We start from the raw sequence: 26929 nt of genomic DNA on the forward strand, positions 1-26929 counted from the left end.
ACAAAAAACAAACCACCATAATTTTGCTTTTATTTTCAGCTTTCCCACTGGCAGATTTCTTTTCCCAAGATAGGTTTGACTAGAACTGTAAATGCTGGCATGAAGAAAAGAGAGAGGCTCATCCTGCACCTGTTAGGTGCAAAGGTTGATGTGACAGAGAGTTGACAGGGTGAGGCCCCAGCACCTACTCTTGTGACAGGCATCACTGAAATGCAAAATCCTGAAAACTTTAACCACAGCAGAAGCTCCAATGTGTAATTCACATGCAGGGTACAAAGTCAGCTCAAGTTAATTTAAAATCTATCCATGGGCATCTTTCCATTGTCTTCCATGAGCACTGCTAACAGGTGGCCAGGCAGTGGGAAAAGGCCTTGGAGGTGGAGGGAGAGAGGATTTCACATGGAAAATCATCTGTGTCTGGGACATTTCCAGCTGAGAATCCTGGATTTGGGAAACTGGGAGTTCCAAAGTGCATCCCCTGGAGCTGCAGAGCAAAGCCTTGCTGATCACAACTGCAGCAGTGTGGAGCTGAGGGAAGATTCAAAGGAGAACCTGGCTTGGGTGCTGCCATTTGCCAAGGAGAAGCTGTAGAGATGAAGAAAGAAGAGGTATTTAATTTGGGTTTGGAAGCAGGGTGAAAATGACTGACCCACAAAAAATTTTAAAAAGGAGAGGGTTAAATGAAAAAAAAAAAAATCTCTATTCAAAATATTTGGTTCAATCTGAAACAAAACCATTTGTAATAATATTTTTCCCTATTCTCGCCTCTCTAACAGCTTGAATTTTAAGCTGTAAAAATTCAAATTTTTACAAAACCCAGCTAGCAATGCCCACACGGGCTGCTTCTGCATTTCCCTGGTGTAACTCGAAAGCGCCCACATTGTTTCCGTGCTTCCCAAATTCTCCCCCTCCGTTTATTTCTCCATCCCGTCTGTCCCCCGGCTCCCCCCGCCGCCCTTTCCAGCTGAAGTTTGTGTCATCTGCTCCAGGAGGGATCCTGGTTTTCACCTGAGGGGCAGGAGAGGGGACAGGAGAGGGGGGCAGGAGAGGGGACAGGAGAGGGGACAGGAGAGGGGGCAGGAGAGGGGGCAGGAGAGGGGACAGGAGAGGGGACAGGAGAGGGGACAGGAGAGGGGACAGGAGAGGGGGCAGGAGAGGGGGCAGGAGAGGGGACAGGAGGGTGACGGAGCAGGTGAGGGGACAGGAGAGGGGCAGGAGGGTGACGGGGCAGGTGAGGGGACAGGAGAGGGGCAGGAGAGGGGCAGGAATGGGGAGGGGGCAGGAGAGGGGGCAGGAGAGGGGGCAGGAGAGGGGACAGGAGAGGGGACAGGAGAGGGGACAGGAGAGGGGCAGGAGAGGGGCAGGAGAGGGGACAGGAGAGGGGACAGGAGAGGGGACAGGAGAGGGGGGCAGGAGAGGGGGGCAGGAGAGGGGACAGGAGAGGGGACAGGAGAGGGGACAGGAGAGGGGACAGGAGAGGGGACAGGAGAGGGGACAGGAGAGGGGGCAGGTGAGGGGGCAGGAGAGGGGGCAGGAGAGGGGGCAGGAGAGGGGGCAGGTGAGGGGACAGGAGAGGGGGCAGGAGAGGGGGCAGGAGAGGGGACAGGAGAGGGGACAGGAGAGGGGACAGGAGAGGGGACAGGAGAGGGGCAGGAGAGGGGACAGGAGAGGGGACAGGAGAGGGGCAGGTGAGGGGACAGGAGAGGGGACAGGAGAGGGGGCAGGTGAGGGGCAGACAGGAGGGGCAGGAGGGTGAGGGGCAGACAGGAGAGGGGGCAGGTGAGGGGGCAGGTGAGGGGACAGGAGAGGGGGCAGGTGAGGGGGCAGGTGAGGGGACAGGAGAGGGGGCAGGTGAGGGGCAGACAGGAGGGGCAGGAGGGTGAGGGGCAGGTGAGGGGGCAGGTGAGGGGGCAGGTGAGGGGCAGACAGGAGGGGCAGGAGTGTGAGGGGCAGGTGAGGGGCAGGAAGGGACAGGAGGGGACAGGAACGGGGCAGGTGAAGGGCAGGAAGGGACAGGAGGGGACAGGAACCGGGCAGTGCCCGCCGTGCCCGCAGCAGGGCCGGAGCCGCGGGGATGCGGAGCTGCCCTGCCCGCCTCGGCCCTGCCCGCGGGGCGGGGAGCGCAGCCCGGGGATGCTCGCTGCTGATGCTCGCTGCTGATGCTGGGTGGAGGAGCAGGAGGAGGAGGAGGAAGAGGAGGAGGGGGGAGCTGGCGGGACAGCCTGAGGTGGGCGGAGGGGGGAGGCGGGTGTTAAACCATCGCTCCGGGGAGGGCTGAGCATTTGCAAATTCCGGCTCCAGAGCGCGGGGAGCATCCTGCGAGGCACGCCGGGCCGCCAGCAGCGGCAGGGCAGGACGAGGCTCTCCGGCTCCCGGGGACCCCGAGCGCTCCTCCCCGGCCGGCCGTGCCCTGCCCGCGCTCCCCAGCCGCAGCATCCGACCGCAGGCAGCGCTCAGCACAGCCCGGCCCCTGTCCCCGGCTCGCAGGCACGGGCAGAGCCCTGGGTGAGTAATCCCGGAGCTCCTCCAGGCAGGCCAGGGCCATTCCAGCCCTGCTGCACGTCCCCGGGCGCTCCCGGGCTCAGGTGAGCGCTGGGGAGGTGCGGCACATCCCTGTCCTCTGGTAGGTCAGGCAGCCTGGCATCCTTGCCTGGGGAGGGATTTTTGAAAGGCTTCCGTCTCTGCTAGCAAGTTACCTGTCTCCACTTGGAATAACTCCTTCCCTTGCACAGAACCTTCACTCTTCCCCCCACCTCTTTCTTTTCCTTTTCCCTTGCTTTACAACTTTCCCAGCCTTGAGGAGTTGCCTCCCTCATTTTCACCCTCAGATTTCCATAAGTGACGAGGAGCCAATGCCACCCTGGGAGGTTTCGGTCGCCCAAGATCAGTGTCTTAACACACCTGTGTGTATTTCTTTTGTTCTCCACTAGGCTGAAAAGTCATGACAGCTGAAAAGACTATTCCTATAATTAATGGAAAGCCAGAAGATGCTTTGGACCCAGAAGCCTCAAGTACCAACCTCGTCCACAGCAATGATAAGAAAGTTCATGAAAGAGGTCACTGGAACAATAAGGTTGAATTTGTGCTTTCTGTGGCAGGGGAGATTATTGGGCTGGGAAACGTCTGGAGATTCCCATATCTTTGCTACAAGAATGGAGGAGGTAAGATGGCACCACGTGTGGATTTACGTGGGAATTAGACACGGGAATTGAACAGTTAAGAATGTCTTGCAGTGATTTATTGCACTAGTAAGAGATACGTGTTCAGGGTTTCAGTGCATGTGCAGCCAAGGAAGCATTAAACATCTTACAACTAAGAAAAATCATTGTGTTCCTCTTTCCTTCTCCCCAAACAGTGTGTGGTTTATTTTTACAAGTTTCTGTTGCGCTAGTAAATTGACATATTTTTTTTAGTAGCATTTTTCTTGCAGGAGAAGCCAGCGTTCTGTTATAGTAGTACACGCTGTCTTCTGCATGTGAATACACACCCAGGCATACTTAACTAAGTTTGTCTGACACAGAAAAGAAGGCAGGGCTTTTTTTGTCACAACAGTGTACTTTGGAGAGGATGAATATTGTTTTTTCTAATCATGCCATAAAGACTGAATTTATTTTCTTTGTCACATGAAATTTTTTATACCTCAGTGTTCTTTTTTTTCCCTCACTACTTCCCCAATTCCTGCAGCAAGGTAGGGGAAGATGTAAAACAGAAGGTTACTCAAAGAAGAGAGCAAGCCTAATAAATATAAAATATAAATGTTAAAAGAGCAGACTCAACTTGTACAGGAGCATAAGATTTGGCATGTATTGGTTATAGCCAACTATAAACTGTGTAAGCTAAACGACAGCTGAGAATAAGCACATCAGCTGTGACTGGGGCAGCAGTGAAGAAAAAAAAGTGAATTACAAACTCAGTTTAGAATTCTGTGGACTGGGTTCAACATTCTCCCCACTTAAGGCCTGAGTCAGTGGCAGTGTAAACACAGAGGCTGGAAGGAAAATAGGATGTGCAGGGCTGATAAGCACTGATCTGCTCTCCGATGGGTTTGTTTGCTGCGCCAAATTTCCATTCCTTGTCCCTCCTTATCCTACCTCAGGGATGGATTTTAGCCTGTTTTTGTGTGCAGTTTCTACAGGACAAATCCTGCTGTGCAAGTTGTGTTTATCGTTGGAAGTTCCTTTTTCACGTCTCTGTATTTTGGCCAAGCTTAGGTAACAAGAGTTCAGCTCTTTAGAGAATGCTGCTACCAAATGCTGAATATTAACATGCTGCATATATACACAAGCCTTTCTTGTTGAAAGTGTTCCCAGAGAACTTTTGGCACAGGAAATGACAGGAATATATATTTTGGTGTGTAATTTTTTGGTTCCTACAGCCACCTTTAGGTGCCCTTTTGTAGGTGTGTGCCAGCTTGTCAAAAGGTGATGCTGTCATTTTTAAGGCTGTAACGTGAGGTAGAAAGAATTTTAATCATTGTTTTGGGTGATTTGATGAAAAAAAAGTAATTACTTAAATATCATATTTAGTCACTGCTGTATTCTTTAAGAATGGAATAAGTGAGTGTGATTTAATTGGTCATGTCCTGGCACCACGGGACATTTGCCATTGACCAGTTTTAGTCAATGAAGGCTCAGTCTATGACCTGTGGCTTTGTAACCCCCTGCTGGAATTAGACCAGGGTTTGTTTTTAGTGCTTAAATCTGATGCATCCAACTCCTTGGTGTGTGCTAGAGGAAGACAGTGGTAAACATCTGAGCTAGTTTTGAAATAAATTGCTTTTTACAGAACAAATCTAGAAGCTGTAGTTTGGAACTTGTGAGGTGTGACCTCCCTGGCACTTACTCCAAGTCATAACAGGGAGGGTAGGAATAATCATCCATAATTTTATGCTGTGGATGTTCCAGGTTTGAGGGAAATTAATTTCTTTGTGTGTTTAGAATTAGGTGTTTCTTGGGATATGATCTTTTTGCAAGCCGGGAATCCTGATATTTTCTGATATTCCTGATGTATGCCTGTTGGAACAGTGTTGGAAAAACAATCCAAGCTGATACTTTGGATTTCCACAAGTTGCAGCGTTAAACTTGCTGTGATTGTGTGTATGAGATTTGATACTGGCCAGTAAATTATCCAGAGAAGCCATGCAAGTATTCATCCTTTGTGGAATCCCTATGGATTGCTTGAGGAGTCTGGGGTTGTTCTCTAGGGAAATTTCCTGGCTGAGGGAAGAGACTCCTGGTGATGAGATGAAAGAAGCTGCCAGTCAGAGCAGGTGGATTTAGTGGTCTCCACTTTCTAACCCAGGTGACTGAAGCCCAGCTGAAGCTGTTGCAGGGTGTGGGCGTGCTGGGTTTGGGTTTTGCTGGGGTTCATTACCTGTGCTGGAGTTTACTGTTGGCATCCAACAAAAATGTTGATGCTTTGTTATTTTCCTAGAATTTCACATCAATATTTCTGGCTGGTAAGGCCAGGCCCTGCTTTCCTGCCCTTGTAAGTGGTTCTGAAGTTTGTTTCCTCGTTCCCTTTTCACAATCCTTATCAGGCTCCTATAAATAACATGAAGAGGATTTCTCAGATTTAATATCTGTAACACTTCCCCAGCCCTGAAAAAAAGCAAGGAGGGTGCTGCAGACTGACTGGTGCAGAACTTTGAGCTGAGCATGGCTGGGATCCTTTCTGTGTTTGAGAGACTCCTGAGCTGATTTTGTGCTGAGGAACTTTGATCTGGTCTGTTTTAGTCTGTGGCCCTGGCTTACAGGTTAACTTTGGATATTTGGGGCAGGGGTAAACCCTTCCTGCACTGCACTGATGGCTCACAGCTGATCCTTCCTTTACTGGGAAATCCCTCTCTGTGCTCATTCTAACCACCACCCCCTCAATATTCACCCACAGGTGCTTTCCTCATCCCCTACGTGGTCTTTTTTATTTGCTGTGGAATACCAGTATTTTTCCTGGAGACAGCCTTGGGACAGTTTACAAGTGAAGGAGGCATCACATGCTGGAGGAAAGTTTGCCCTCTCTTTGAAGGTAACAATTCTGTGTTTTACTGCAAGAGAAAGCATTCAATTTGAAGTAAAATGAAATAAATTGTATCAAAATTGGAATTAAGATACAATTAAGAGTATGTTAATACAATTTGTTTTAAAATAAATACAGCCTGAAAAGTAGTTTTCTTTTGTATCTCACTTTTTATTTTACTCCTCCAGGCATTGGCTATGCTACCCAAGTTATAGAGGCACACCTAAATGTATATTACATCATCATTTTAGCATGGGCTATCTTCTATTTGTTCAACTGCTTTACTACAGAGCTTCCCTGGGCTTCCTGTGGCCACGAATGGAACACAGGTATGACCTCAGCAGAGATTGCCACCATAAAAACCCTCCCAAGAGATTGATTAATGTATTGAAATGTCCTGAACAAAACTATTGGTGTAGCAAAGTCTGTGGAAATGGGCCAATCTCATCCCAGCAAGAGAAAGGAAAACTGGAGTGAAACTGCCTTGGACCTTTTTGGGTTAGGTCACTGAGAAACATTTACTCCTCTAGAATATAATGTCAGCAGAAAAGGACTATGGATTTGTTAATTCTGTAAGATCTGGCTAAATCCCAAGACTCTCATTTGCAATCATATCTATTCTCCCTGAACACACTGAGTGAATTCTGCAGCAGAGAATGACCTGATGACAGGTTGCAATCTTGCTCTTTCACTCTAATGAAATCAGGAGGAGTTTGAATGGAGAGGGAAAAAATATTAAATGTGGATCTTTGGATTTGCTCTTTTAAATGCCAGATGTTGAGGGATAATGTTCATCAAGCCACTTCAGGAAATTTAGTCTCATAAATAATCCTTGCTGCATGTAAAGTAGCATCCTGCATGGAGGATGAGGTGTGTATTCAGAAGGGTTTGCGGGGTAGGGCTCTGCATCTGTCCTCTCATTGATATTTATATCTGGAATTGTCTGTTTATTGAGTCTGTAGATCCCAAACATCCATGAGGAGGATCTCATCCCAGTGCCCTTGTTCCCACATTCCCGAAATTTTACCATTTATCCCGTATATACAATCCAATTTCAAATCAAGTACGCATTAGTCTTTCATAGTTTTCACTAAATGGCCATTTATTGTGTTCTTTGAGCACACCTAAAGCTGTCTGAAATCTTAGTTTCTGTCAGGGAGGAAATTTTGGGCCCAGTGGATGTGGAAGGCTTTGGTATCGATTTTGGCAGCTCGGCCAGCGTTATCCCTGCTCAAATGCTCCACGATGCTGAGCTGCTGTGGCCTTTGTCTTAGAGATAATAATAATAATCATAATGATAATGATAAGCCAGAGGAAATACCCACTTGCCTTCCCAGGAAAAAAGGGGAGTTTGTGGCTGGCCATGTTCCATAAGGTGTTTGTAGCCATAAACCATCGAACCAGCAGCTGGAGTAGGAGCCCACTGTAATTCCCAATCCATTGCCTCAGTTTCTCAATACTTCTTTCTTCTGCCTGAGGTGATTTTTTTGGCCCTGTGCCTTTGGGAAGTGTTGTAGGAGAGTCCTCATGGATGTTTTTCTGGGTTATCATAAGCTGGTGTTGCAGAAGTAGCAGCTGTGGCATTTAGTGTGTGCAGAAACCCTTGAACCCCACCCAGAAAATGTGGTGTAGACCGGGGGCTTTCCAAGGTGCACAAACTGGGACATGAACAAGAACTGTACTTGCATGTCAACATAACAAACTCCTTTTTGTTGTTGTTCTTTTCTAGAAAACTGTGTGGAATTTCAAAAACTTAACATGAGCAACTGCAGTCAAGTCTCTTTACAAAATGCCACTTCTCCAGTGATGGAATTCTGGGAGTAAGTGCACAAAAACTTTATATTTGATCAGACTGTTCCTTACCTGGCAATGTTTTGATCATTTACACCTTGTAACCCTATAGCACTTAGGGTTGTGAGTTCAGCTGAAACTTTCTTATCCAGCCACAGTCAGAATGAGAGTTTTTAACTCTTTTCTTAGAGGATACAAGGAAAGGAATTCCATACCCTGAAAGGACATAGAACAAAGTGTGCCACTTGCTCGGGAGCTTGGCTCCTGCTGCTGGAGGAAAGAGCCTCCAACCCATACTAATGAGGAGGCAAAGGTGAAAAAAAGATGATTTACAATATTCCTTTTTTGCCTTCTCTTTTTTTTTTTTTTTTTTTATTCTTCCCCAAATGTTTCTTCCCTTAGGAGTTTGAGAGTTGCATCTTCATCCTTGTTTCAGCTATTACTCTGGCTTCTGGATCTCATTATATTTTAAAGGACTGTGTAAGTGTTAGTTATTCAGCTAGAATAACAGGAGACTTTAACTCTCTCCTGTCTCCCTGACTCTGATTTCTAGTCCGACTAAGGGAAGAAAATCAGATGTCTGCAAGAGATAATCTGCTTTTGTGGTGACATATTTTTTCTGACTATAAATATTTAAACAGTGCAGTGTAGCCTCCCATTTGTGCCTTGCAGAGTGTAGTGTGTGTAAAGCCAATCAGAGAAATGGAATGTTTGAATTCTGAGTGATTTCACAATTCAAAGCCTGTTACAAAATTCTGGGTTACTACAATTTCTTGAGGACCCATTAATTTTATTTTAAAGATAGAGCCTTATTCTGAGGCTCTTTTGTGTTCAGGACAGCAACAGCTGCACTTTAAAGAATCAGGAATTAAAACTCCTTGAAGGGAGAATTCTACATTGACATAATTTCCTTGAACCTTGGGCCATGCTATTGTCTGCCTGCATCTTTTTCTTGCTACATCAATAAACCTAAACTTCATGAGCTGTTTCAGCAAATAATACTGTTTTATTTAAAAATGAAATACAGCCCCCAAACTAAATTGAACCTGAACAATATGAGAGACATATGCACTCTCTGGGTAAAACTAGAATTTTATTTTCTGTTAAAATTGTCCATATTCTGAACACCTAACATCTTACATCAAAATCTACCTACTTCAATGTTTCAGAGTAAACAAGAGTTTCTCAGGTGTCATCCCTTAATGCTACAACTTCATTTTACTGGAGCTAAAGTCTCTTATGATGCTTTGGGATAATGAGAACTTTAAAGTGAAACTTTAGCAGAATAAATGAGCAATATATTTTCTCAAATATTAGCCAATTAACCCCCTGTATTTATATGTATTTTTCAACAATATTCCCAACTCGGCCATTGGTGGTAACTCCAGTTATCCGGAGAAGAAGGAAATGTTTAGCTCAATTCTATGGAGGGCATAAAGTTTTATGCTCTCATATTTCTATGGTTTTGTGGGGTTTTTGTTAGTGCTCATCCCTGGAGAACCTGAATTCCTGTGTTGGTGTTATTTTGAAACACATACAAATTCATTTTAAGCACGTCCCTTCTCAGGGATCTCTAAACATGAAGATAAACAAGATTCTGTAGCTCAATTTGCAACCAAGTTGCAGTGGGTTTTAAACCCTTCAGTTTTTGGGCATATTTCCCTACCTGATTTTGGCTAAATCAGGAATAAAGTATGAAACTAGAAGGGATAATCAAAATTAGCCTTTTCTCTTTCTGGTTTTACAGTCTTGTCTATAAAAAGTTGAAAATACACATTCCAAACCTTTTACAGTCACAAACACACACACAAAGAAAGAGTGTCAATTAAATAATCTGTTATTTATTTGAAACATCTTTCTTTATTGTGTCACAGACAAGCTTTTTGTAGCACTAACAGTTTGCTGGCCAAAACAACTTAAGATATAAAACTTATCTATTTACTCTGTCCAAGCAAAACTGGAGTTGCATTGTTTTGCACATAGAAAATAAATGTACTCTCTTCCTGCTAAGGAAGGTTTTTGCTTTGTTTGAAATTTAAGTTGTTATGACGTTGCATGGCTTCAAAATTAAAAAAAAAACACCAAAACTGGTTCCAAAGTGGAAGAATGAGCTCTATTAAAAATCAGGATTGATTTTTTCTTGAAATAACTCATTGGAATTAAGATAATAATTAAAGTATATGTCTTAAATATCAGACATAAAAACACAGCAGGGTCTTTCTACATAAAAGGCAGATCACAGAGCAGTTAATACAAAATAAATATTACTAGAAGAGTTCATTTGTCTGGAGAAAAGTGTTACCAGCAATGTTATTCCCCTCAGCCAGAGGTGGTGTTCTCCTGATACTGCTTTATTATTCTGTAAATTCTGCTGCCAGGAGCCATAAACTCATTGTAAACTTGTTGAAACAAATAGTAAAGGGCGAGTTGCTGGAGTAGGGAAGGGGGAGGCTCCAGGTTTCTTCAGAACAACCATTCAGAACCTTCCCACTTTGCTCCCTGCAATGCCAAGGCTGCCATTGAAATCCCTCTAAGTTGTGGTCACATAAAGCCAATTTATTGTGTGAGGAGGAGTTGGCTGTGGGGAAAAAATTGGGGTTTTGTGGGAATTTTTTTTTGTTTTATTTTGGTTTTTTTGTGTGTGGGGTTTCTTTTTTGTTGGGTTTTTTTGTCTGTTGAGTTAATCTGTGGATTAGAGTGGTAATTATTGTGCACAGTGATCCTGTTTGCTTTTTGTGAGTGAGCTTGTTTACATGTGGAACTCAAGGCTGCATTTGTAAAGTGTCAGGCTGATGCTGCAGCTTTCCCTTCACAGCCATATCCCATTGCCACAGCCTTTTAGAGCAACCACAGTATCTTCAGACAGCTTTAATGAAACCCAGCCTACCCAGAAGAGACTCAGTAATTGCCCAGTGTTTTTGCAGTCTCTGTGCTGCTCTCAAGCTCCCAGCCTGAGAGTTCCTCATTCTGGGGAGGTTCAGGATGTTCTGTTTCACACAGGATTTACATTCCCTAAGTGCCAGCAGAGGTTGGGAGCAGGGGGGCGAGTTGGGTTTGGGTTTAAGTGTGTAAATGAATACACCAGGCCCAAAACATCTTTATTTCTGGCTTTGGAAAGGAATTTTTTCTCTTTTACCTGGTGCTGCTAAGTCTTTTCCACCAGCTAGGCTGTAAGGCTCAGCCCTTATTTATTCATGACTGGAAGTAAATCCAAATCCTCAGCTGGCTTGAGGATTGAAAACCAAAACTCCAGCCTTTCTGCTGAAATATTTGAACTTTTGCTGCTTCTGCAGCTCCTAAAGCTGTGGTCAGGTCAGGCAGGGACTCAGCCATGAGCAGAGGTACCAGAGGATACCTGGCAGTGCCACAAAGCTTTTCCAGCTGCCCTTCCCCAGCTGTGCCAGAGGATGCTGTTCCCCTGCTCCCTTTGCAGTCTGACTTCTGATCACTCATCATGCTCTCCCTGCTTTGGTAACCACCTCACAGAGGGTAAAAGTTTAATTTTAGTCTTGTATGGATTGTTTCTTTGTTAAAACAAAGAAACAAACCAGAAAAGAATTCAGAAATCCTGCAGCAGGTCCTAGGTGCTGCTTTCCTTCTGGTACACTCCAAAGAACCTCATTAAACTTCTAAACTTTAAATATTTTTGTGAGACTGTAACTGATAAACACTCCCCTGTAGCTACACAGTGAAAATGGGCTGATCCTGCTGGAGGTGCAGCAAAATCTGGAGGTTGGGCACTCTTTTCTTCTTTTCCTGCTTAGAAATATCTATCCCTGTTAGTGTTTTAAGGCTTCATTTGAGTGAGCAGACACACCTGACAACTCATCAAAATTAGCGAATTAAAGAATTTCTTACTCAAAAAGGCTTTGCAAGCCACAGCCTTGAGAAGTTCCACACTCTGTGTGTACAGTTTCTAAGGGAAGCAGCAAACTGATAAAAATTCACTTTTTATTCCTCAAACTCCCTGCTGCTGTGTTTCAAAGGACAGACAAGAGCCTGAATTTCCACTTTTCCCTTCATATTAGTGCCAGCATTCAGAGACTTGACCTCTTTTCTCCCCTTTATGGCCTTCCCTTCATCCCAATTGTATAGTTTGTCTAAGGATTTTCTAAGAAATAGTAATAATCACAGTTTCAAGGCGTGGCACATAGAATTTTTAGTGTCCAAACTTTAAATAATTAATAGTGGTAGCTGCTAATTACCCATAAATTACCCATAAATTAAAGGAGGATATGAAAAAGAGCTGTGGCTGCAGGTGAGGGTGTGTTTGCAGCCTGGGGAGCAGAGGGGAGATGCTCTGCTCCATCACTTTTCTGCTTTCCTAGGAGAGGAAATTTCCTGGCAGGTGTGGGGGCTGCAGCCATGCCCGTGTGCTCTTTTGGCTGCTGCTGCAGTCTGTCACCACGGGCAGGAATTGGAGCTTTCCAGTGCCTGGGAAGGGAGCTGGAGAGAAAGAGGAGCCACGGTTTTGTGGCTGATTCCACCTCAATAGATTTTTATTGGCTGTGTAGCAACAACTCAGCGCTCTGTTAAAGGAGCTCTGCTTGTTGGCCTGTCACTCTCCGGAGGGGGTGACACATCCTCAGCGTTTCCAAGTAAAGCCTAGTGAGAAGAAACATTGGTTTTGTCTGGGCAAAAAGAAAAGGGGCTGTTCTCAGCAAAAAGGAAAAGGCACAAACCCTTTCCTTGCTAAGTCAAAAAAGAGGATTTTCCTGTTTCATTCAGGCTCCAAAGGAGGGCAGGAGTCACAGCAGGAGTCAGGGCTGAGCTGAGCCTGGTGCTGCAGTGCCCAGGGGATCCAGCAGCACCCCAAACCTGTCCCTTTGGGGTGTCTTGTAGGACACCCAGTCCTGCCAGCCCCTCCTCTTGCTGCCCAGCTCCTGAGGAAGTGTGAAAATGGCTTTTGGGTTGGAGCCTCCTGGGCTCCCCATCTGGGTTTGCCTCGACATCCCTGACTTTGCCTGACTTCAGCTGAGAAAAGCAAATGGGATGGGTGTCAAAATGCTGCCAATTTCTCCTTTTCTGAGGGCTGGGCCCTAAGCCAGGTGGATGAACTTCTGTGGTTTTTGACTTTTCCATTTCCTGTTGTACCTGACGCTTTCGTTATGAACGGGATAAAAAATGACCACCAACTTTACAAATTCTCCTGACTTTCTACTGCTTTGGAATTTTGTAGTATTTGGTTGATTCCTGTGTTAAAATACGGTCAAGTATTAGCTAGCAGTGCTGTCAAAACCAGAAATTAAATTTTTGTAGCAAAGGTCATACATGAGCTACTTAAAATAACCCCTAATTGCACAATTATTGGAATTCTAGAAATGCTATTATTGCTACTAATGGTAGGTAAACATGCACAGAAACTGAGGGAGGTGCTTCAAAACTATGACCTTTAAAAGCTGCTGGCTTAACTATCCAATTTTGCTGAAAAATGGTTAATCTTTTTTATTTCTAACAATAAGGGCATTTTCATTATTCTGGTTACTGTAGGAATGTGTGTTTACAGACTTGTATATAGGCACTTTTTGCTGTTGTAGGGAGACAATTACATGAGAGAAGCACATTTTGCTTGAAGGGCTGAAATGAATATAAAATGAAAGGTCTAAAATAGCAAAACCTCAGTGGTGCCATGATGGGCTTGGCCAAACCAAAATAACCAGGAGTGTTTCTTCTGCCTTTGCCAGAGGCTCATTGGTTTGCTGGGTTTGTTGTCTGGGGTTTTTTAATATATATTTTTTTTTAATTTTATGTACAAAACCACTCCATTGAAAGGCCTTCCTTCAGTTAAATCTGTTTTTATGCACTTGTAAAACCAGCTCATCCCCTTTTTCCTGAGTTATTATGCACAGCCTCCTACAAATATCTACAGAAACTTTTAAATCTTCTAGAAAACTGAAAGTAGGGGGTGTCTACACAAACTTTTAAATCTGGAAAACTGAAAGTAGGATACTTCTGGTGCCATTTGCTGCCTGAAATCAATTAGTCCTCCCCAGTAGGTCCCCATAGGACAAGGCAAAAAGTCCCGTCCATGTTTGACAAAGTTGCCCACTCCAGGAATTATTTTCTTTACTGGTGGAACACAGCAAAGAGATATGTGAGACTGGATGACCCAAAAAATCACATGGAGCTTTTCCAAGGCACATTTTTTCATACTTCTTTTATCCCTTAAATATCCAACTAAATAAGAGACTTTTATTCCAGCTGTCCACAAATGTGTCCATTACACTTATTCCCTGTCTTGGAACTGGGAATGTGAAGGGCTTTGAGAGGGATTTTAGAGATGCACAAGTAACTGAAAACATCATTTAACAGGAATCACATTCCTCTGGTTTTTGGCTATCTCAGCATGGATACTGTGTAAAGGACAGATTTCCATGCAATTCATCAAGCCTCTGCCTATTTTTGGCTCTTGAAAAAATATCATCATATGAAAAATCAAATGTTTAGACACTTTTTAAGAGTATTTCCCAAATATGGCTTTGTAGACTCAGGGTGTTAACAGAAAGGGTGGTTGCTTGGGATTTTAAATTGAATTAAGTGCCCAAAGGAGAGATGTTACTGTGCAAAAATTATAGTGAGCACAGGCTGGAAAAACAAAAGCAAACAACCATGCTTGTTTTAAAAAGATATTTCACTGTTTTGCACTATATTCTTATATGGCAGCAAAATTGCTTTGCTGTGTCAGGAGGACTTCCTGAGGAAACTCATTAAATATTGCACTGGAATTCCTGAAAGGCTCCAGAGCATCGATGAGTGCAGGCCTTGAAACAGCAATATGGGCACTGCTGCTCTCTGGATGCCAAAGGAATAACTGATCCCTCCCCCAAATCCCTTCAACAGCTCTTCTTCAAGTATTTCATATCTGATGTCCCTAGGTTTTAGTTCATAAATGAACAATGGATCCAGTAGAATTAATCTGATTTAATTAATAATTCTGTAATTTGCTAGTGCTACAGCAGACTGATATTTTATGAAGACCCAGGAGCTGAAAATGTGGACAAAGCATTGAGACCTCCCAAAATAAGTCCTGTCCATTTGCAGCTCTCGTTTTTCCCTCTTGGGCTGTAAGTTATTCTTTACTCCTTGTGCTCCTGGTCCTTTTCATGTCTTAGGGGTTTTTTTTGTGGCTAGAGTTTAATCCAGGGCCAGTGAGATAAGAAATATGTTGAAAGAGGAATTTTTTCAATTTTTAAAATGTTTTTGCCAGTCAGGTAATGATTTTCTTTTGGCCTGTTCTGTGAGGAAGAGATAAGAGCTTATCACCATTCATTTGTTACATGAATTTGTAGCCAAAACCTCACTGTTAAGGTTTTACAAGATCATGAAGTAGTTTTCAGTATTTTGTGTTCAGTAGCTCTCTTTTGATGAACATTTAATTAATAGTGAAAAGCTGAGTACAACAGAACAGGTTTTCTAAAAGGCTCCACACAAATTCTGAGAGGCATCAGCTTGACTTGATTTCTTCTGGGTGCTTTCAGTTCACAGCTGGTGCTGCGTGCTGAGCTAATTTATACCACTCAAGGTGAATAAAAAGGGAGATTTTTGTCACTGGATGACTTTTTCAGAGAGGAGAGGAGGGGAAATAACAAAAAAAAAATAAAAGCCTGAAGGAGTCATTGGATATATTGAGAAAAGAAACTGTAGAGCAGAGGTGAGTGGAACAGCACAAAAAGTGATTTAAAAGGATTAAACCCTTGGGGCTGGTTAAGGAGAAGTTGCCATGAATTCAGTGGAAGAGGGGTAAGGAAAATAGGTCAGGAAAGGGATGTTCTGTGGTTATCCCTGATTGCCAAAGTGTGAGAGATACACAGCCACACACACATGTAAAAATGAAAAAATAATACATAAATACACTAACAGTCAAATAACCCATACTGACCTTAATGAGAAAGGGGCTGGCACAAGAAATGTCATTATTTTCATTTTTTGCAAACTGTACTAGAAATGTCAGAGAAAAATCTGCAGAGAAAAGCCTGATTTCACTTTTTAATTGGATGTGTGTAGAAATGGGTAATGAATGGAACAACATTCAAACCTAGCAGGAATTTAAGGAGCAGGAGCTAGGTTGGGTAGCAGGAAATGTGGCTCAGCCAGGAATGATTCATTCTGTTATGTGTAAATCATGCTGGATCTTCTGGAAGGAGTAAATATTTCAGGATAACACTGTAGCTGAGGGATTCTTGCTAATGTGACCACTGGGAATTGTCTGTCTGCTGCTTGGAGAAATAAGCCAAGTATGGAATTAAGTGGATTTCTAGAAATGAAGTCTTACACTTTAAAGAATTTCCAATGAATTTCTCTCAATTTGTAACCCATGGATTATCTTCTAAAAGCTGAACTACTTCTTTCTAATCCTTGAGCACTGATGGTTGGGTAGTACACGTGGGTATCCAGCAATATCTGCCAAGGACCATTTTTAGCTCTTTTAGACACTTGTGGGTGTATTTCCTATTTTAGAGTTTCCATGAAACCTCCAAAAGAGAGGTTTGGGCACTCTGTAGCTCTTGTTATGGATATTCCAGAAAAGCCAAAGTGTCAGCTCATGTTGACTTGCAGAGGGAGTTCGGCATCCAGACTCTCTTGATTTTTAAACACTTTTAGTGCCTAAATCTGCAGAAGATCCACTGGGATTTGTTTAACTTTGCAGTTGCAGCCTTGTTCTGGAGGTGTTTCAGTGATTACCACGCCTCTACCCTGGGAAAACACCTGGCACAACCAGCCATGTTCAGTTTCCCAAATAGCAGACTCTAGAGGGGAAGAAAGAAAGTCTGAAAGGAATCATTTCTTTTTCAGGAGTTTTCTCTGTCAGATATTTGCTGTCTGTAGGGTGTTAGTGCTGTCACTCTTGCCCATGTCACCATCTCGTCACCGAGCTCCTCAGGGCAGCCAGAGAGAGCATGGTCAAGCAGAACCCAGGGTGTCTCTGCTTCTCCTCTCCTGCTGATCCAGATTGGAGAATTTGGGTGGAAGTGAGGTCAGAAGCAGCTGAATGCAGCCTGAGCTGTGTCCTGGTGAATTCTGACATTGATTCAGTGTGGGCTCAGTGCAGTGCAGGAGCTGTGTCCAGCCCTGGGCAGCACAGGAGGGACCTGCAGCTGCTGCAGAGAGCCCAGATAAGACTCCAGGGGGAGCAGAGGGATGGAGCAGCTCTGCTGGGAGAGCTGGGATTGTTCACTTAGAAAAGAGAAGCTTTAGGGTGACCTCAGTGTGGCTGTGCAGGGCCTGAAGTGGCTGCAGGAAAGATGGAGAGGGACTTTGGACAAGAGCATGGAGTGTCAGGAAAAGTGGGAATAGCTTCAGACTGAAAGAGATCAGGATTAGATGAGATATTGGGCAGGAATTGTTCCCTGTGAGGGTGGCAGGCCCTGGCACAGGTGCCCAGAGCAGCTGTGGCTGCCCCTGGATCCCTGGCAGTGCCCAAGGCCAGGCTGGACAGGGCTGGGAGCCCCTGGGACAGTGGGAGGTGTCCCTGCCATGGCAGGGGATTGAACTTGGTGATTTTTAAGGTCCTTTCCAACCCAAACCATTCCATGCTACTTTGGGGCTAAAACTCACAAAGGTTGCCACTGCTCAAATATGAGTTCTCTTCCTGGAAAAGGGAGAGGTCTCCCACACATTTTTGTTCGAGTCCCTCATCAGAGGTATGTGAGCTTCTATCACTTTTTGTTTATGCTACAAAACTAAAAGACTCTAATCTGACAGTTGTCTTTTACAGTCCTGCAATGTATAGAAGAGGATTTTTAAGTGTTAAAACTGAAAAATGTTTCCCAGCTTTGATATTTCCAGGACATAGAACATTCTATACCTGTTCTCTAAGAAAATATTGCACCATTCTTTACATTCTCAGTGTCAAAAGATAACAAACACACAAGATAACACACGAGAGAAATCTTGCAAACCAGTACAAGAAATGCAGTAATGAATTGGCTGAAGAATTACAACACTTGTTTTAGGTTCATTTGATTGAAGGATAGATTTTCTTTTTACCTTGATCTATATAAAATACGTTTATCTTAAGTAAAAAAACCTGAGAATTTCACAAAGTAAGCTGCCAGCCTTTTGGTTTCACAGTTTTATATTTAGCATTCAGCACAGATTTTTTTTTTTAAGTTTATCAGTATCATTTTCCAAAGTTATCATATAAGTAGATAAGGCAGAGGAGAGTATCTCAAATCTTTAATATCTTGTGTACTCTGGTTCTTCCAAAACAACTTGTTCCTTCTCAGCTTTTCTTTTCCACCTCAGAGTTATGAAATCTGGATCTGCCTCTCCCAAATTAGACAGCAATTAACTCAGATTAGGCAGCCACAGGGAAAAGCTTCACCTTCCTGACAGGTATTTTGGCATGGGAAAGCTCCTGGCACATCAAGCATCCACAGAGGATTCTGGTGCATGCAATTGGAATAGTGAATTTTCAGAATTCAGTAGCATCTGCTCAAGTTTCTGAGCAGAAACTGGATTTTTACACAGCATACCTGAATGCATTTGGGTATGAGATATTCAAACCAGTAAATTTTCACAGAAACAAATGAATATTGATTGCATAAAGTGCAATGAGAGAAAGAAAGATGTGAGTTAAGGAAATATCTTTAGATAAAACTTAACTTTGCTTTCTCACAGAAATAGAGGATGTCTAAAAGATCTCAATCCTTTTCTCCTAAACTGGTGGGGAATCTGTGCAGCACTGGCCCCAGGGTGTGTTCAGGTTTTTAAAGAGTTCAGTGACGAGGTTCACAAGGTAAATGTGGGCTGGGTTTGCCAACTGCAGGGATAAAAGTGCACCAAAATATAAAATAAGAAGGTCTCTGTACAAGGGCACTGCTCAGTGGCGTGATTTTGTTGTCCTTTCAGCCCCTCAGAATGCTCTGAGGGCAGAGTCTGGCCCAGGGGAAGAGGGAACTTTGCTCCCTGGGTTCCTGGCTGGACACATCCCCACGGACAAGGCTCCTCCAAAGGCTCCTCTGTTTGGGTGCTGTTTGTTGCTGGGTTTTTTAAAGCCAAGTGTCTTGGAAACTGCTCCAAATCAAGGTGGGAACATGAAGGGACCTTTCTCAATAGATTGGAGCTGTTCTTCACCTTCCCAGATCATGAAATAACACAAGAAGTACCCCAGGACATTCCTTTCGACAATGTGTGGGCAACTGTTAATTCTCTTTCTATCCAAGAGCCTGGTCCAGCTCCTCACATTTTATTAAAGACGCTCTTTCCCAGGAAAATCCAGTGTTGCCATGGCCAATAAATAGTGTGTGAGCTTTCAGAATGTTTGTTTTCAAATTTGGGTGGAAAGGTTGCTTTTCAGTTATCTCATAACACCCCCCTCTCTGGCAATTCCAACAATTCCTCGCAGATGCACCAGATTGAAATGTGTTTCAGTACTTTCTCAAAAAACTGAGTCCCATCTTCAGGGACATCCTGCCAAAATCATCTCTCAGTGGGATTTTATCTGTGTGAATTTTGCACGTGCACTGATGTGATTTGAGAGAACAGAGGTAACCCCTGGGTGTCCCTGGCATGTGGGGAGCACAAGGTCCTTGCATGAGGTCTAATTTCTTCCTGGATTTATTATTTCATGTGGGCTGAAAATATGCTGAAATTTTTTCTTTATAGGTTCCTGACTATCCATTTTTATTTTCTTTTTAATCCACGTTTATATTTGGATTCAAGTGAGATTTAAGCCAGGTTTACAATATTTGTTACTCGAAGTAGAATCCATCTACACTGCAGTAATTTTGTCATGATTTTGTTCAGCCCAACTGCACAGACCCTTGTGACCAAACCTCAGCATTTCTGACAGCCACCCTTTGGAGATGTGCCCTATTATTCCACCCAAATTTATCTTTTATTCATTAGATTCCTGGAACTTTCACCACTTTTATTCTGTGTTACTTACAGGAAGAAATGTAAGAATCTTCACTAACATTTAGCCAATTTAAATGTGTGTGATCAGAGGCTTCAAGCACAGTGTGAGACACCACAAACCCACTCTGGCTGGGGTTTAATATTCTACTTACAAGCAAGTAATGTGATGTGGAGAATTAATATTTTGCTATTTGGAGAATTAAAACCTTGCCCTGGCTTGAATTAACCTTTGATTCCAAACTCCCGCCCATGGCAGTGGAGTTTGTTTCCCTCAATATCTCTCAATATCTCAATATCCCTCAAGAAGCCCAAATGCCACCAGTCCCTTGGCTTCTCTCCCAGGCTCTGGGTGGGTTCAAGGGGCTGAAGTGCTGAGTATTTTTATACAACAAAACACCAACCCCCTCAAAAAGCTACAACAGCAAAACAAGCTCAGTACCTACAATAAATACTTTCAAACTCTCATCAATTTCTGTTTTCAATGAGATCCAACAGTAATTAATGATTTGTGTCTTCAGGACAAATCTTTCTCACAGCAAAGGTTTGCACAGCCTGAAGTTGTTGCCAGCAAATTTTCCTTAAACTGGCTTGTACCAAGCAGGGATTTGATGTTCTGGAGTTATTCTAAAGGTTACCTGCAGTTGTACTGCCAACTACAATGGTCTCCCAGCTTCTTGGGCTTTTATCTATCAAGGAATGTCTTTGATAATGATTCCTTCAAATAAAGAAGTGGCAGCAGTGAATGCTAGTGAGACCTTTCAATGAAATATCTGTTATTTCTCATTTGATTTCAAGGGGTTTTAAAGATGCTGAGCTTTAGCAAGTCTTGATATGCAGGATAAAAATATTTATTTCTTTTCACCCAAGTGTGATGTAAAGCAGCTGAGCTATAGGTTCACTATAGAGCTTTTCTTCAAATGTTTCCTCCTTCAAACCAGAGAGGAGCACATTCAGTGCTGATTTTACTGTTTGTTTCTGTATTCTGTGCATGAAGAGTTGAGGAGAACAAGGCAGTGCAGGCTCTTGAAGGTAAGAGAAGAGGAGGAAGGTCTAGAGGAAGCTACACAACCTTCTTTTGTTGTTGTTTTCAGTCATTTATGGCAGCTTTTAGGTAGAAGCTGCACTGCTGAGGAGCAAGGAGCTGTGATCTGACCCCTAAATATCAACCTCGATTCTCAGACACAGGGTACAATCTTATATTTTCAAAACACTTCCCCTTTTCCTATTATTTCAGTTGAATAATAAAAGAATAGGGGTAGACAGGACTGACCTGAGACTTTGTGAGAAGAATTTCATATTCTGATTGCTCCCTCCCTTCAAAACTTCACCCACTGCTGCTGTTCCAGATGGTTCCAGCAGCAGAATTGAGGTCTGGCTTTAGGGAGAGCTGTGAGGGATTTCCCCTCCTTGGATCCACCCTTTGCACACATTTTATGTTATAGTTTAATTATCATTTCTGGACTTGTGGCTGCTCCCTTTCTGAGGGAAACACCAGCCCTTTGTTCTGCTGGAACAAAGGAACTCCAAACTGATTTTGGGGTAATTAAATCCTCATTATGGTGCTGACAGTTCCCGTTGATTGGCACCACGTGTCTGTTCCAAGCAGGACCCGCAGGGATAATTAATTGTGGCGAGCCCATTAATTTGCCATTTGCTTTGTATGACATTTTACAGAAGTATCAGGCCAAGAGCCCTGCCTGGGCACAGGAGGTGTCTCTGCTCCTTGGGATTTCCCAGAGCATCCAGGGAACTCTGAGCTCTGACTTGCTGCTCCCAGGAATTGGTTGCTTTTAAAAATCTTCATCTCAAGCCTCCATTAAAAATGATGTTCTTAAGGCAAAGGCATCTTTGGGTGTGTGAAATATTTCAATCAGGAGAGATAACAATTATTTATGAAGTTGTTTTGCAGATAGAGAGGAACAGTGTAGGATTCAAAGTGACCTGCACACCCATTTGGAAAAGGAGCCTTACTCACATTTAGGTTCACGTGTACAGAAATAAATCCAAATAACTGTAAAAACCCAGTTTGATTAAAACATAAGGAATTTTTTCATTTTTATCTTACAGTGAAAATACAGCTAAATAAAAAGGTTTCAATTTCACTATTACTGTGGCTCAAATGTAAATATTTTGTCTCAGTTTCATCTTAAAAATATACTGTTTTAAAAAGCCTTTATTTATTCATTGCCCTATATTTTTTATTCCTTTTTTAAATCATATTATGCCAATTTTTGTCCTGGTTCTCTTGCAATTAATTCCTCTTTGGGGTGATCTAAGAATTCAATGATTTCATTTGGGTTTTGAATGAGAATTTCTAAGGAGGGTGGAATTCATCCTAGGTAAAATTCCACGTTCATCTGTCAGAGAGCTTAGAGGAACTTGAATTTTAAGGATGTATTTCATCACCTCTCTGTGTAATTATGTCTCAGTGATGTTTTTTGCAGGCATCAATTATGTCCTTCCTCTTCTTGATTAAAATAACCCTTCATTAAAAGCCACCTCTCTTCATTTGGATGTGTTTTGATGACAGAACTTGAGGCACTTTGCAGGTCTTGGCTAGCTGAGGGTGCTCCTTGCTGGATCACTTCTCTCCCAAATTAGCTGCTGGTAGATTTGAAGGATAAAGATTTGAAGAATTCAGATTTGAAGGATACAGATATGAGGAATAAAGATTTGAAGAATTAAGATTTGAAGAACAAAACCTATTCCTAGATGGGGAGGAAACATGGATGAGGTGGCAGCAATTTTACATTTAATCAGATAATACTCAAAGAGTTTCTATTGACTTCCTGCCCCTTTTTTTAAATTTCTTTGACTGGGAAGATCTATCTGCATTAATTGAGAAATATGGAGATAAATTCTGGGGTTTGGGGTTTTAATTGTTTAATTTACCCTGTTAATTCTGCCATTCCCCAGCTAAAGAGGGAATTTTAAACACACATTTTCTGCGTGGCTGCCTCCATCAGGAGCAGCAGCTGCAGCTCTGGAGCTGAAACCTGCCCAGGTGCTGCAGGATCTGTGCAGGCACCTGGAAAACCTGGCCATGGTTCAATATTTTCATTTTCCCTCTGTGGTTCCAGCTGTTGGCATCTCCATCCTCCCACTCCATCACTACAGGAATTTCCCTTCATCCTCAGCTGCTGTGGGAATCTGCTGCTCAGCAGAGACAGAGCAGATTCCTCCTTTTTTTTCATTTTTAAATTTCATTTTATTTCATTCAAATGTTTATATTTAATATAAATATTATATTTTTTTCATAGATATATTCTGTATCATTTATCTACTATATTTTATTGGCTGGAATTACAGGATCAGACTTTATGTCCCTGAATTTATTGCCATGGACAATAACTGAACCAAATACAACAGGAAGAATTATTTTATATATTTAACTGTAATTTGCTTGGTTTAAATTTAATACTAAACCTTTCTACTAAATTATAATTAAACTATGTGTATACCTATGTATATTCATTATATAATCAATTGAAACCAGTGAAAATCAATTAATTCATTGTCACCCACAATGTGGAGGGAGAGGAGCATAAATCTGAGGTTGTAATAATTTATAATTTATATGAACTTGAAATATAGATTTCAAAGAAATCTCCGCTCAGGGTGTTGAGTGTTAAAATCTTTTATGTGAATGTCTTTATGTGTGCATCTGTTGCTTTAAGTTGCTTCAAAATGTTGAGGTTTTGAAAATAAATATTTTAATGTTATAGTTCCAATTCCAAAAGGAAATTCCCGAAAATTAAGGTTAACAGGTAAAAATAAAGGTTAGAATTTTTTTCAGGAAAATCCAAGCAAATTGAAAAAACCCATTTATTTAGGAATTGTTTTATTTTTGGCTCACGTGTGTTGGTAACTAATTCAAATAATTTCTTCACCTTTGACTTTAAGGAAAAGTTGTTCTAAAATGAAAATTCTATTGCTGACCTGAAAAAGTGAAACATTTGTTCATTTATAACAGATCCAAAATACTGGGAATATTCTGTTTTTTTCTTTTGACTTTCTTTCTACCTTAGCATGGGGTATTTTCAGGAGTGAGTAATGGGGAGTCTTTGAATCAAATTAATTTGGTTTTAACCCATTGTTTCACCAGTAATACTGGTTTTCTCCAATATTTTCTTTATTTTTTGTAATTAATTCAGTTTTATCCCAGTATTTCATATGTAGTCCTGGTTTTCTTCAATATTCCAATTTTTTTTGTAATTAATTCAGTTTGATCCTGGTGTTTCATAGGTAATGCTGTTTTTTTTTTCAATACCACCACCCTTTTATTTTTTATAATTAATTTAATTTTATTCCAGTGCTTCATATGTAATGCTGTTTTTTTCCATATTAACATCTTTTCTTTTTGTATTGAATTCAGTTTTATCCCAGTATTACACATGTAGTGCTGTTTTAGCTCAATTTTTGTTTGGAATTAATTCAGCTTTATCCCAATATTTCATATGCAATGTTGATTTCTTCAATATCATAACCTATCTTTAAAATTAATCTAGTTTTATCCCAGTATATCACATGTAGCGATATTTTAGCTCAATATTATATTTTTTTTGTAATTAATTAAATTTTATTCTGTTTTTTTATATGTAATGCTGTTTTCTTCAATATTATCATCCTTTTGTTGTAATTATTCAGTTTTATCCCAGTATTTCAGATGTAGTGTTGTTTTAGCTCAATATTGTAATTTTTTTTGGAGATTGACTCAGCTTTATCCCCGTATTTTATATGCAACATTGTTCACTTCAACACCATCATCTTCTTTTAAAATTAATTCACTTTTATCCCAGTATTTCATACTCAAAGTTATTTTCTTAAATATTTTCCTTTATAATTTTTTTTTTTTTGTAATTAACTCAGTTTTATCCCAATATTTCACATGCAGTGCCTTTTTAGCTCAATATTATAATTTTTTCCCTTCTGTTTTTTCCATGAAAGACGAAGGGTGCTGGCAATTTCCGATGGGATTGAGCACATTGGGAATCTGCGCTGGGAGCTCGCCCTGTGCCTCCTGGCTGCTTGGACAATTTGCTATTTCTGCATCTGGAAAGGAACCAAATCCACTGGAAAGGTGAGGCTGAAATTCTCTGCAGCAGCTGGAATGAGTGCTCCAAATTATTTATATTTATATTTATTTATATTTATATTTATTTATATTTATATTTATATTTATATTTATATTTATATTTATATTTATATTTATATTTATATTTATATTTATATCTGTATTTGTTTTTATTTTTATTTTATATTTATGTTTATTTTCTATTTATATTTGTTTTTATATTTATATTCTATTTCCTATTTCCTTTTTATTTTCTATTTCTGTTTATTTTATATTTACATTAATTTTATATTTATTTTATATATTTATATTTATACTTATATTTATATTTATATTTTTATATTTATGCTTTTGTTTATATTTATAATTTATATTTATATTGATTTCCATCAGAATATATGAATTTCACACTTGGGAAGTATATAAATAGCAAAATTAATTGTAATTAAGAATTGTTTACTTTTTTTTTTCTTTGTTCTTTTTTGGGTTTTTGATGTGATTTTTTCCTAATTCTGTTAGGCTGGGTGGTTTTGGTTGATGTTTATTAATTTAGCAAAGAGCTTTATTGGCCAGTCCTTGAACTCTGAAATCAGATTGTGTTGATTTCTGTGCACAAATTCTGCAAAATTTGGATTTTGCCCTGAACTGTCAGGAGGCAAAACTCTCAGTCCCACAAGAGACTCTGAGAGTTTTGATGTGCATGAAAAGAGAATTTAGAGATACAGATTGAACAGCAAGAGGAGAAATAATGAAAGCACTCAGAGAGGGCTTTATTTCTTTATTTATTTGATATATTTATTAATATTTAATGATTTAAATTTTATTTATTTATTTATTATCAAGATGGGAATATTATGGGGAAAATTACAAATATTTAGCACTTTTTTGAGTGGATTCCAGTCAGTCCTGGGAGCAGGGAGAGGGAGCCATGGGGTGAGGGAGAGGCTGCCCTGGTATCAGCCACAGCTCTGAGTAGAATCTATGAATTATCAACTGAGAGAGGAAAGGAGCCACAGACCTGCAGGGAGGATCTTAAAAAAGCCCTGGTTTCTCATGTTGGAACTGAAGGAAACCACAAACAACATTGGTGCATTCAAACATTTCATTTTCAAATGTTTCTTATGTAGTTTGGGTTGTGGTTGGGTTTTTATTCTTTTTGTTGTTGTTTCTGTTTTAGTGACCTCTGTTTATAAATGAAATATTTGAAATGCAATGGATTTTTTGGTATTTAAAAAACGCTGGGGTGAAATTTTTCACCCGTGTCACCTGCACACGTCTTTTATCCTCTCACCATTTTGGGCTGCTCCTAATTTCTGGGTTTTGTGTGTTTGCCAAGCTCAGTCTGGCGCCGCGTTTCCCACGGAGGCATCGCCACGCGCACCGAGATCCCTGCAGCCCATCGAGGCACCGCAGGGAAAGTGCAGAAACCCTGCCCAGGGCTGAGGAGGGATGGTTTAGAGGAGGGGAAAATCCTAAAGAGGGGAATCTGGAGAAGCCAAAGGGATCCATAGGAACGAGGGGACAAATGTCCTCGCCTCTTTGTCGCGGGCGCTCCGGAGAGATCCACGAGCGCTTTGGAGCCCTCTGAAGGGCTGCAGCTGGCGGGGGAGAAATGAAACTGAGCAAAAGTGGGTGTTTTTAATCCATCAGAAGGGATGTGTGAGGATGGGAATGTATTCTGGCGTGGTGGAATCTGCCCCAGGAGAGCAGGGAAGAGCGCGTGTGCGCACGCACGCGAGGCTGGGCCGAACGCGCTCCCACGAACAGCAGCGGGAGCAATCCTGGCCCAGGAGGGGCTGAAGTGGCTTCAGAAGGGATTTATTTCACATTCCTGGAGTTTACATCCAGGGTTTTATTGTTCTTCCATTCTTTCAGTTTATACCATTTCCCCAGAACCAGATCTTGAGTTTTAAAGGGGATAACCTGTCTGACCTTTATTTTTTTTAATTCTTCTGATAGCTTAGCTAAACCCCCAGCTTTAGGTAGGTGGAATAAATTGATTTTATTCCAGTGGGATTTTGATAACCACCTCTCTGATGAGGGCAGTCTGAGATAGAACAGCTTGTCTTGGGCATGTAAAATGGGATAATAAACTTTTCAAGAAGCAGAAATAACTTTTAGTCTTGCAACAGAAGTGCAAAGAAAAGGGAATCATTACCCAATATTCAGCTTTATAGGTCTCAAGCTTAA

At 41.7% G+C, this 26929-nt stretch overlaps 1 protein-coding gene across 3 annotated transcripts in view; it reads left to right on the forward strand.

The window, feature by feature from the left end:
* The first annotated feature begins 345 nt into the window (after positions 1-345).
* SLC6A11 (solute carrier family 6 member 11) overlaps positions 346-26929 on the forward strand; it is an 88538-nt gene continuing 61954 nt past the window's right edge. The window contains exons 1-6 of one of the 3 annotated variants that reach the window (XM_058845342.1): positions 346-608; positions 2931-3161; positions 5890-6024; positions 6204-6344; positions 7745-7835; positions 24613-24745. In XM_058845342.1, the coding sequence (XP_058701325.1) occupies positions 2942-3161; positions 5890-6024; positions 6204-6344; positions 7745-7835; positions 24613-24745 (720 nt within the window). In that variant the 5' untranslated portion in view covers positions 346-608; positions 2931-2941. Of the gene's footprint in view, positions 609-2280; positions 2506-2930; positions 3162-5889; positions 6025-6203; positions 6345-7744; positions 7840-24612; positions 24746-26929 lie in introns of those variants that run through there. The other 2 variants (XM_058845344.1, XM_058845345.1) reach the window with 2 other exon arrangements.

The sequence above is a fragment of the Poecile atricapillus genome, chromosome 9 (genome assembly GCF_030490865.1).
Source record: "Poecile atricapillus isolate bPoeAtr1 chromosome 9, bPoeAtr1.hap1, whole genome shotgun sequence".
Classification (NCBI taxonomy): domain Eukaryota; kingdom Metazoa; phylum Chordata; class Aves; order Passeriformes; family Paridae; genus Poecile; species Poecile atricapillus.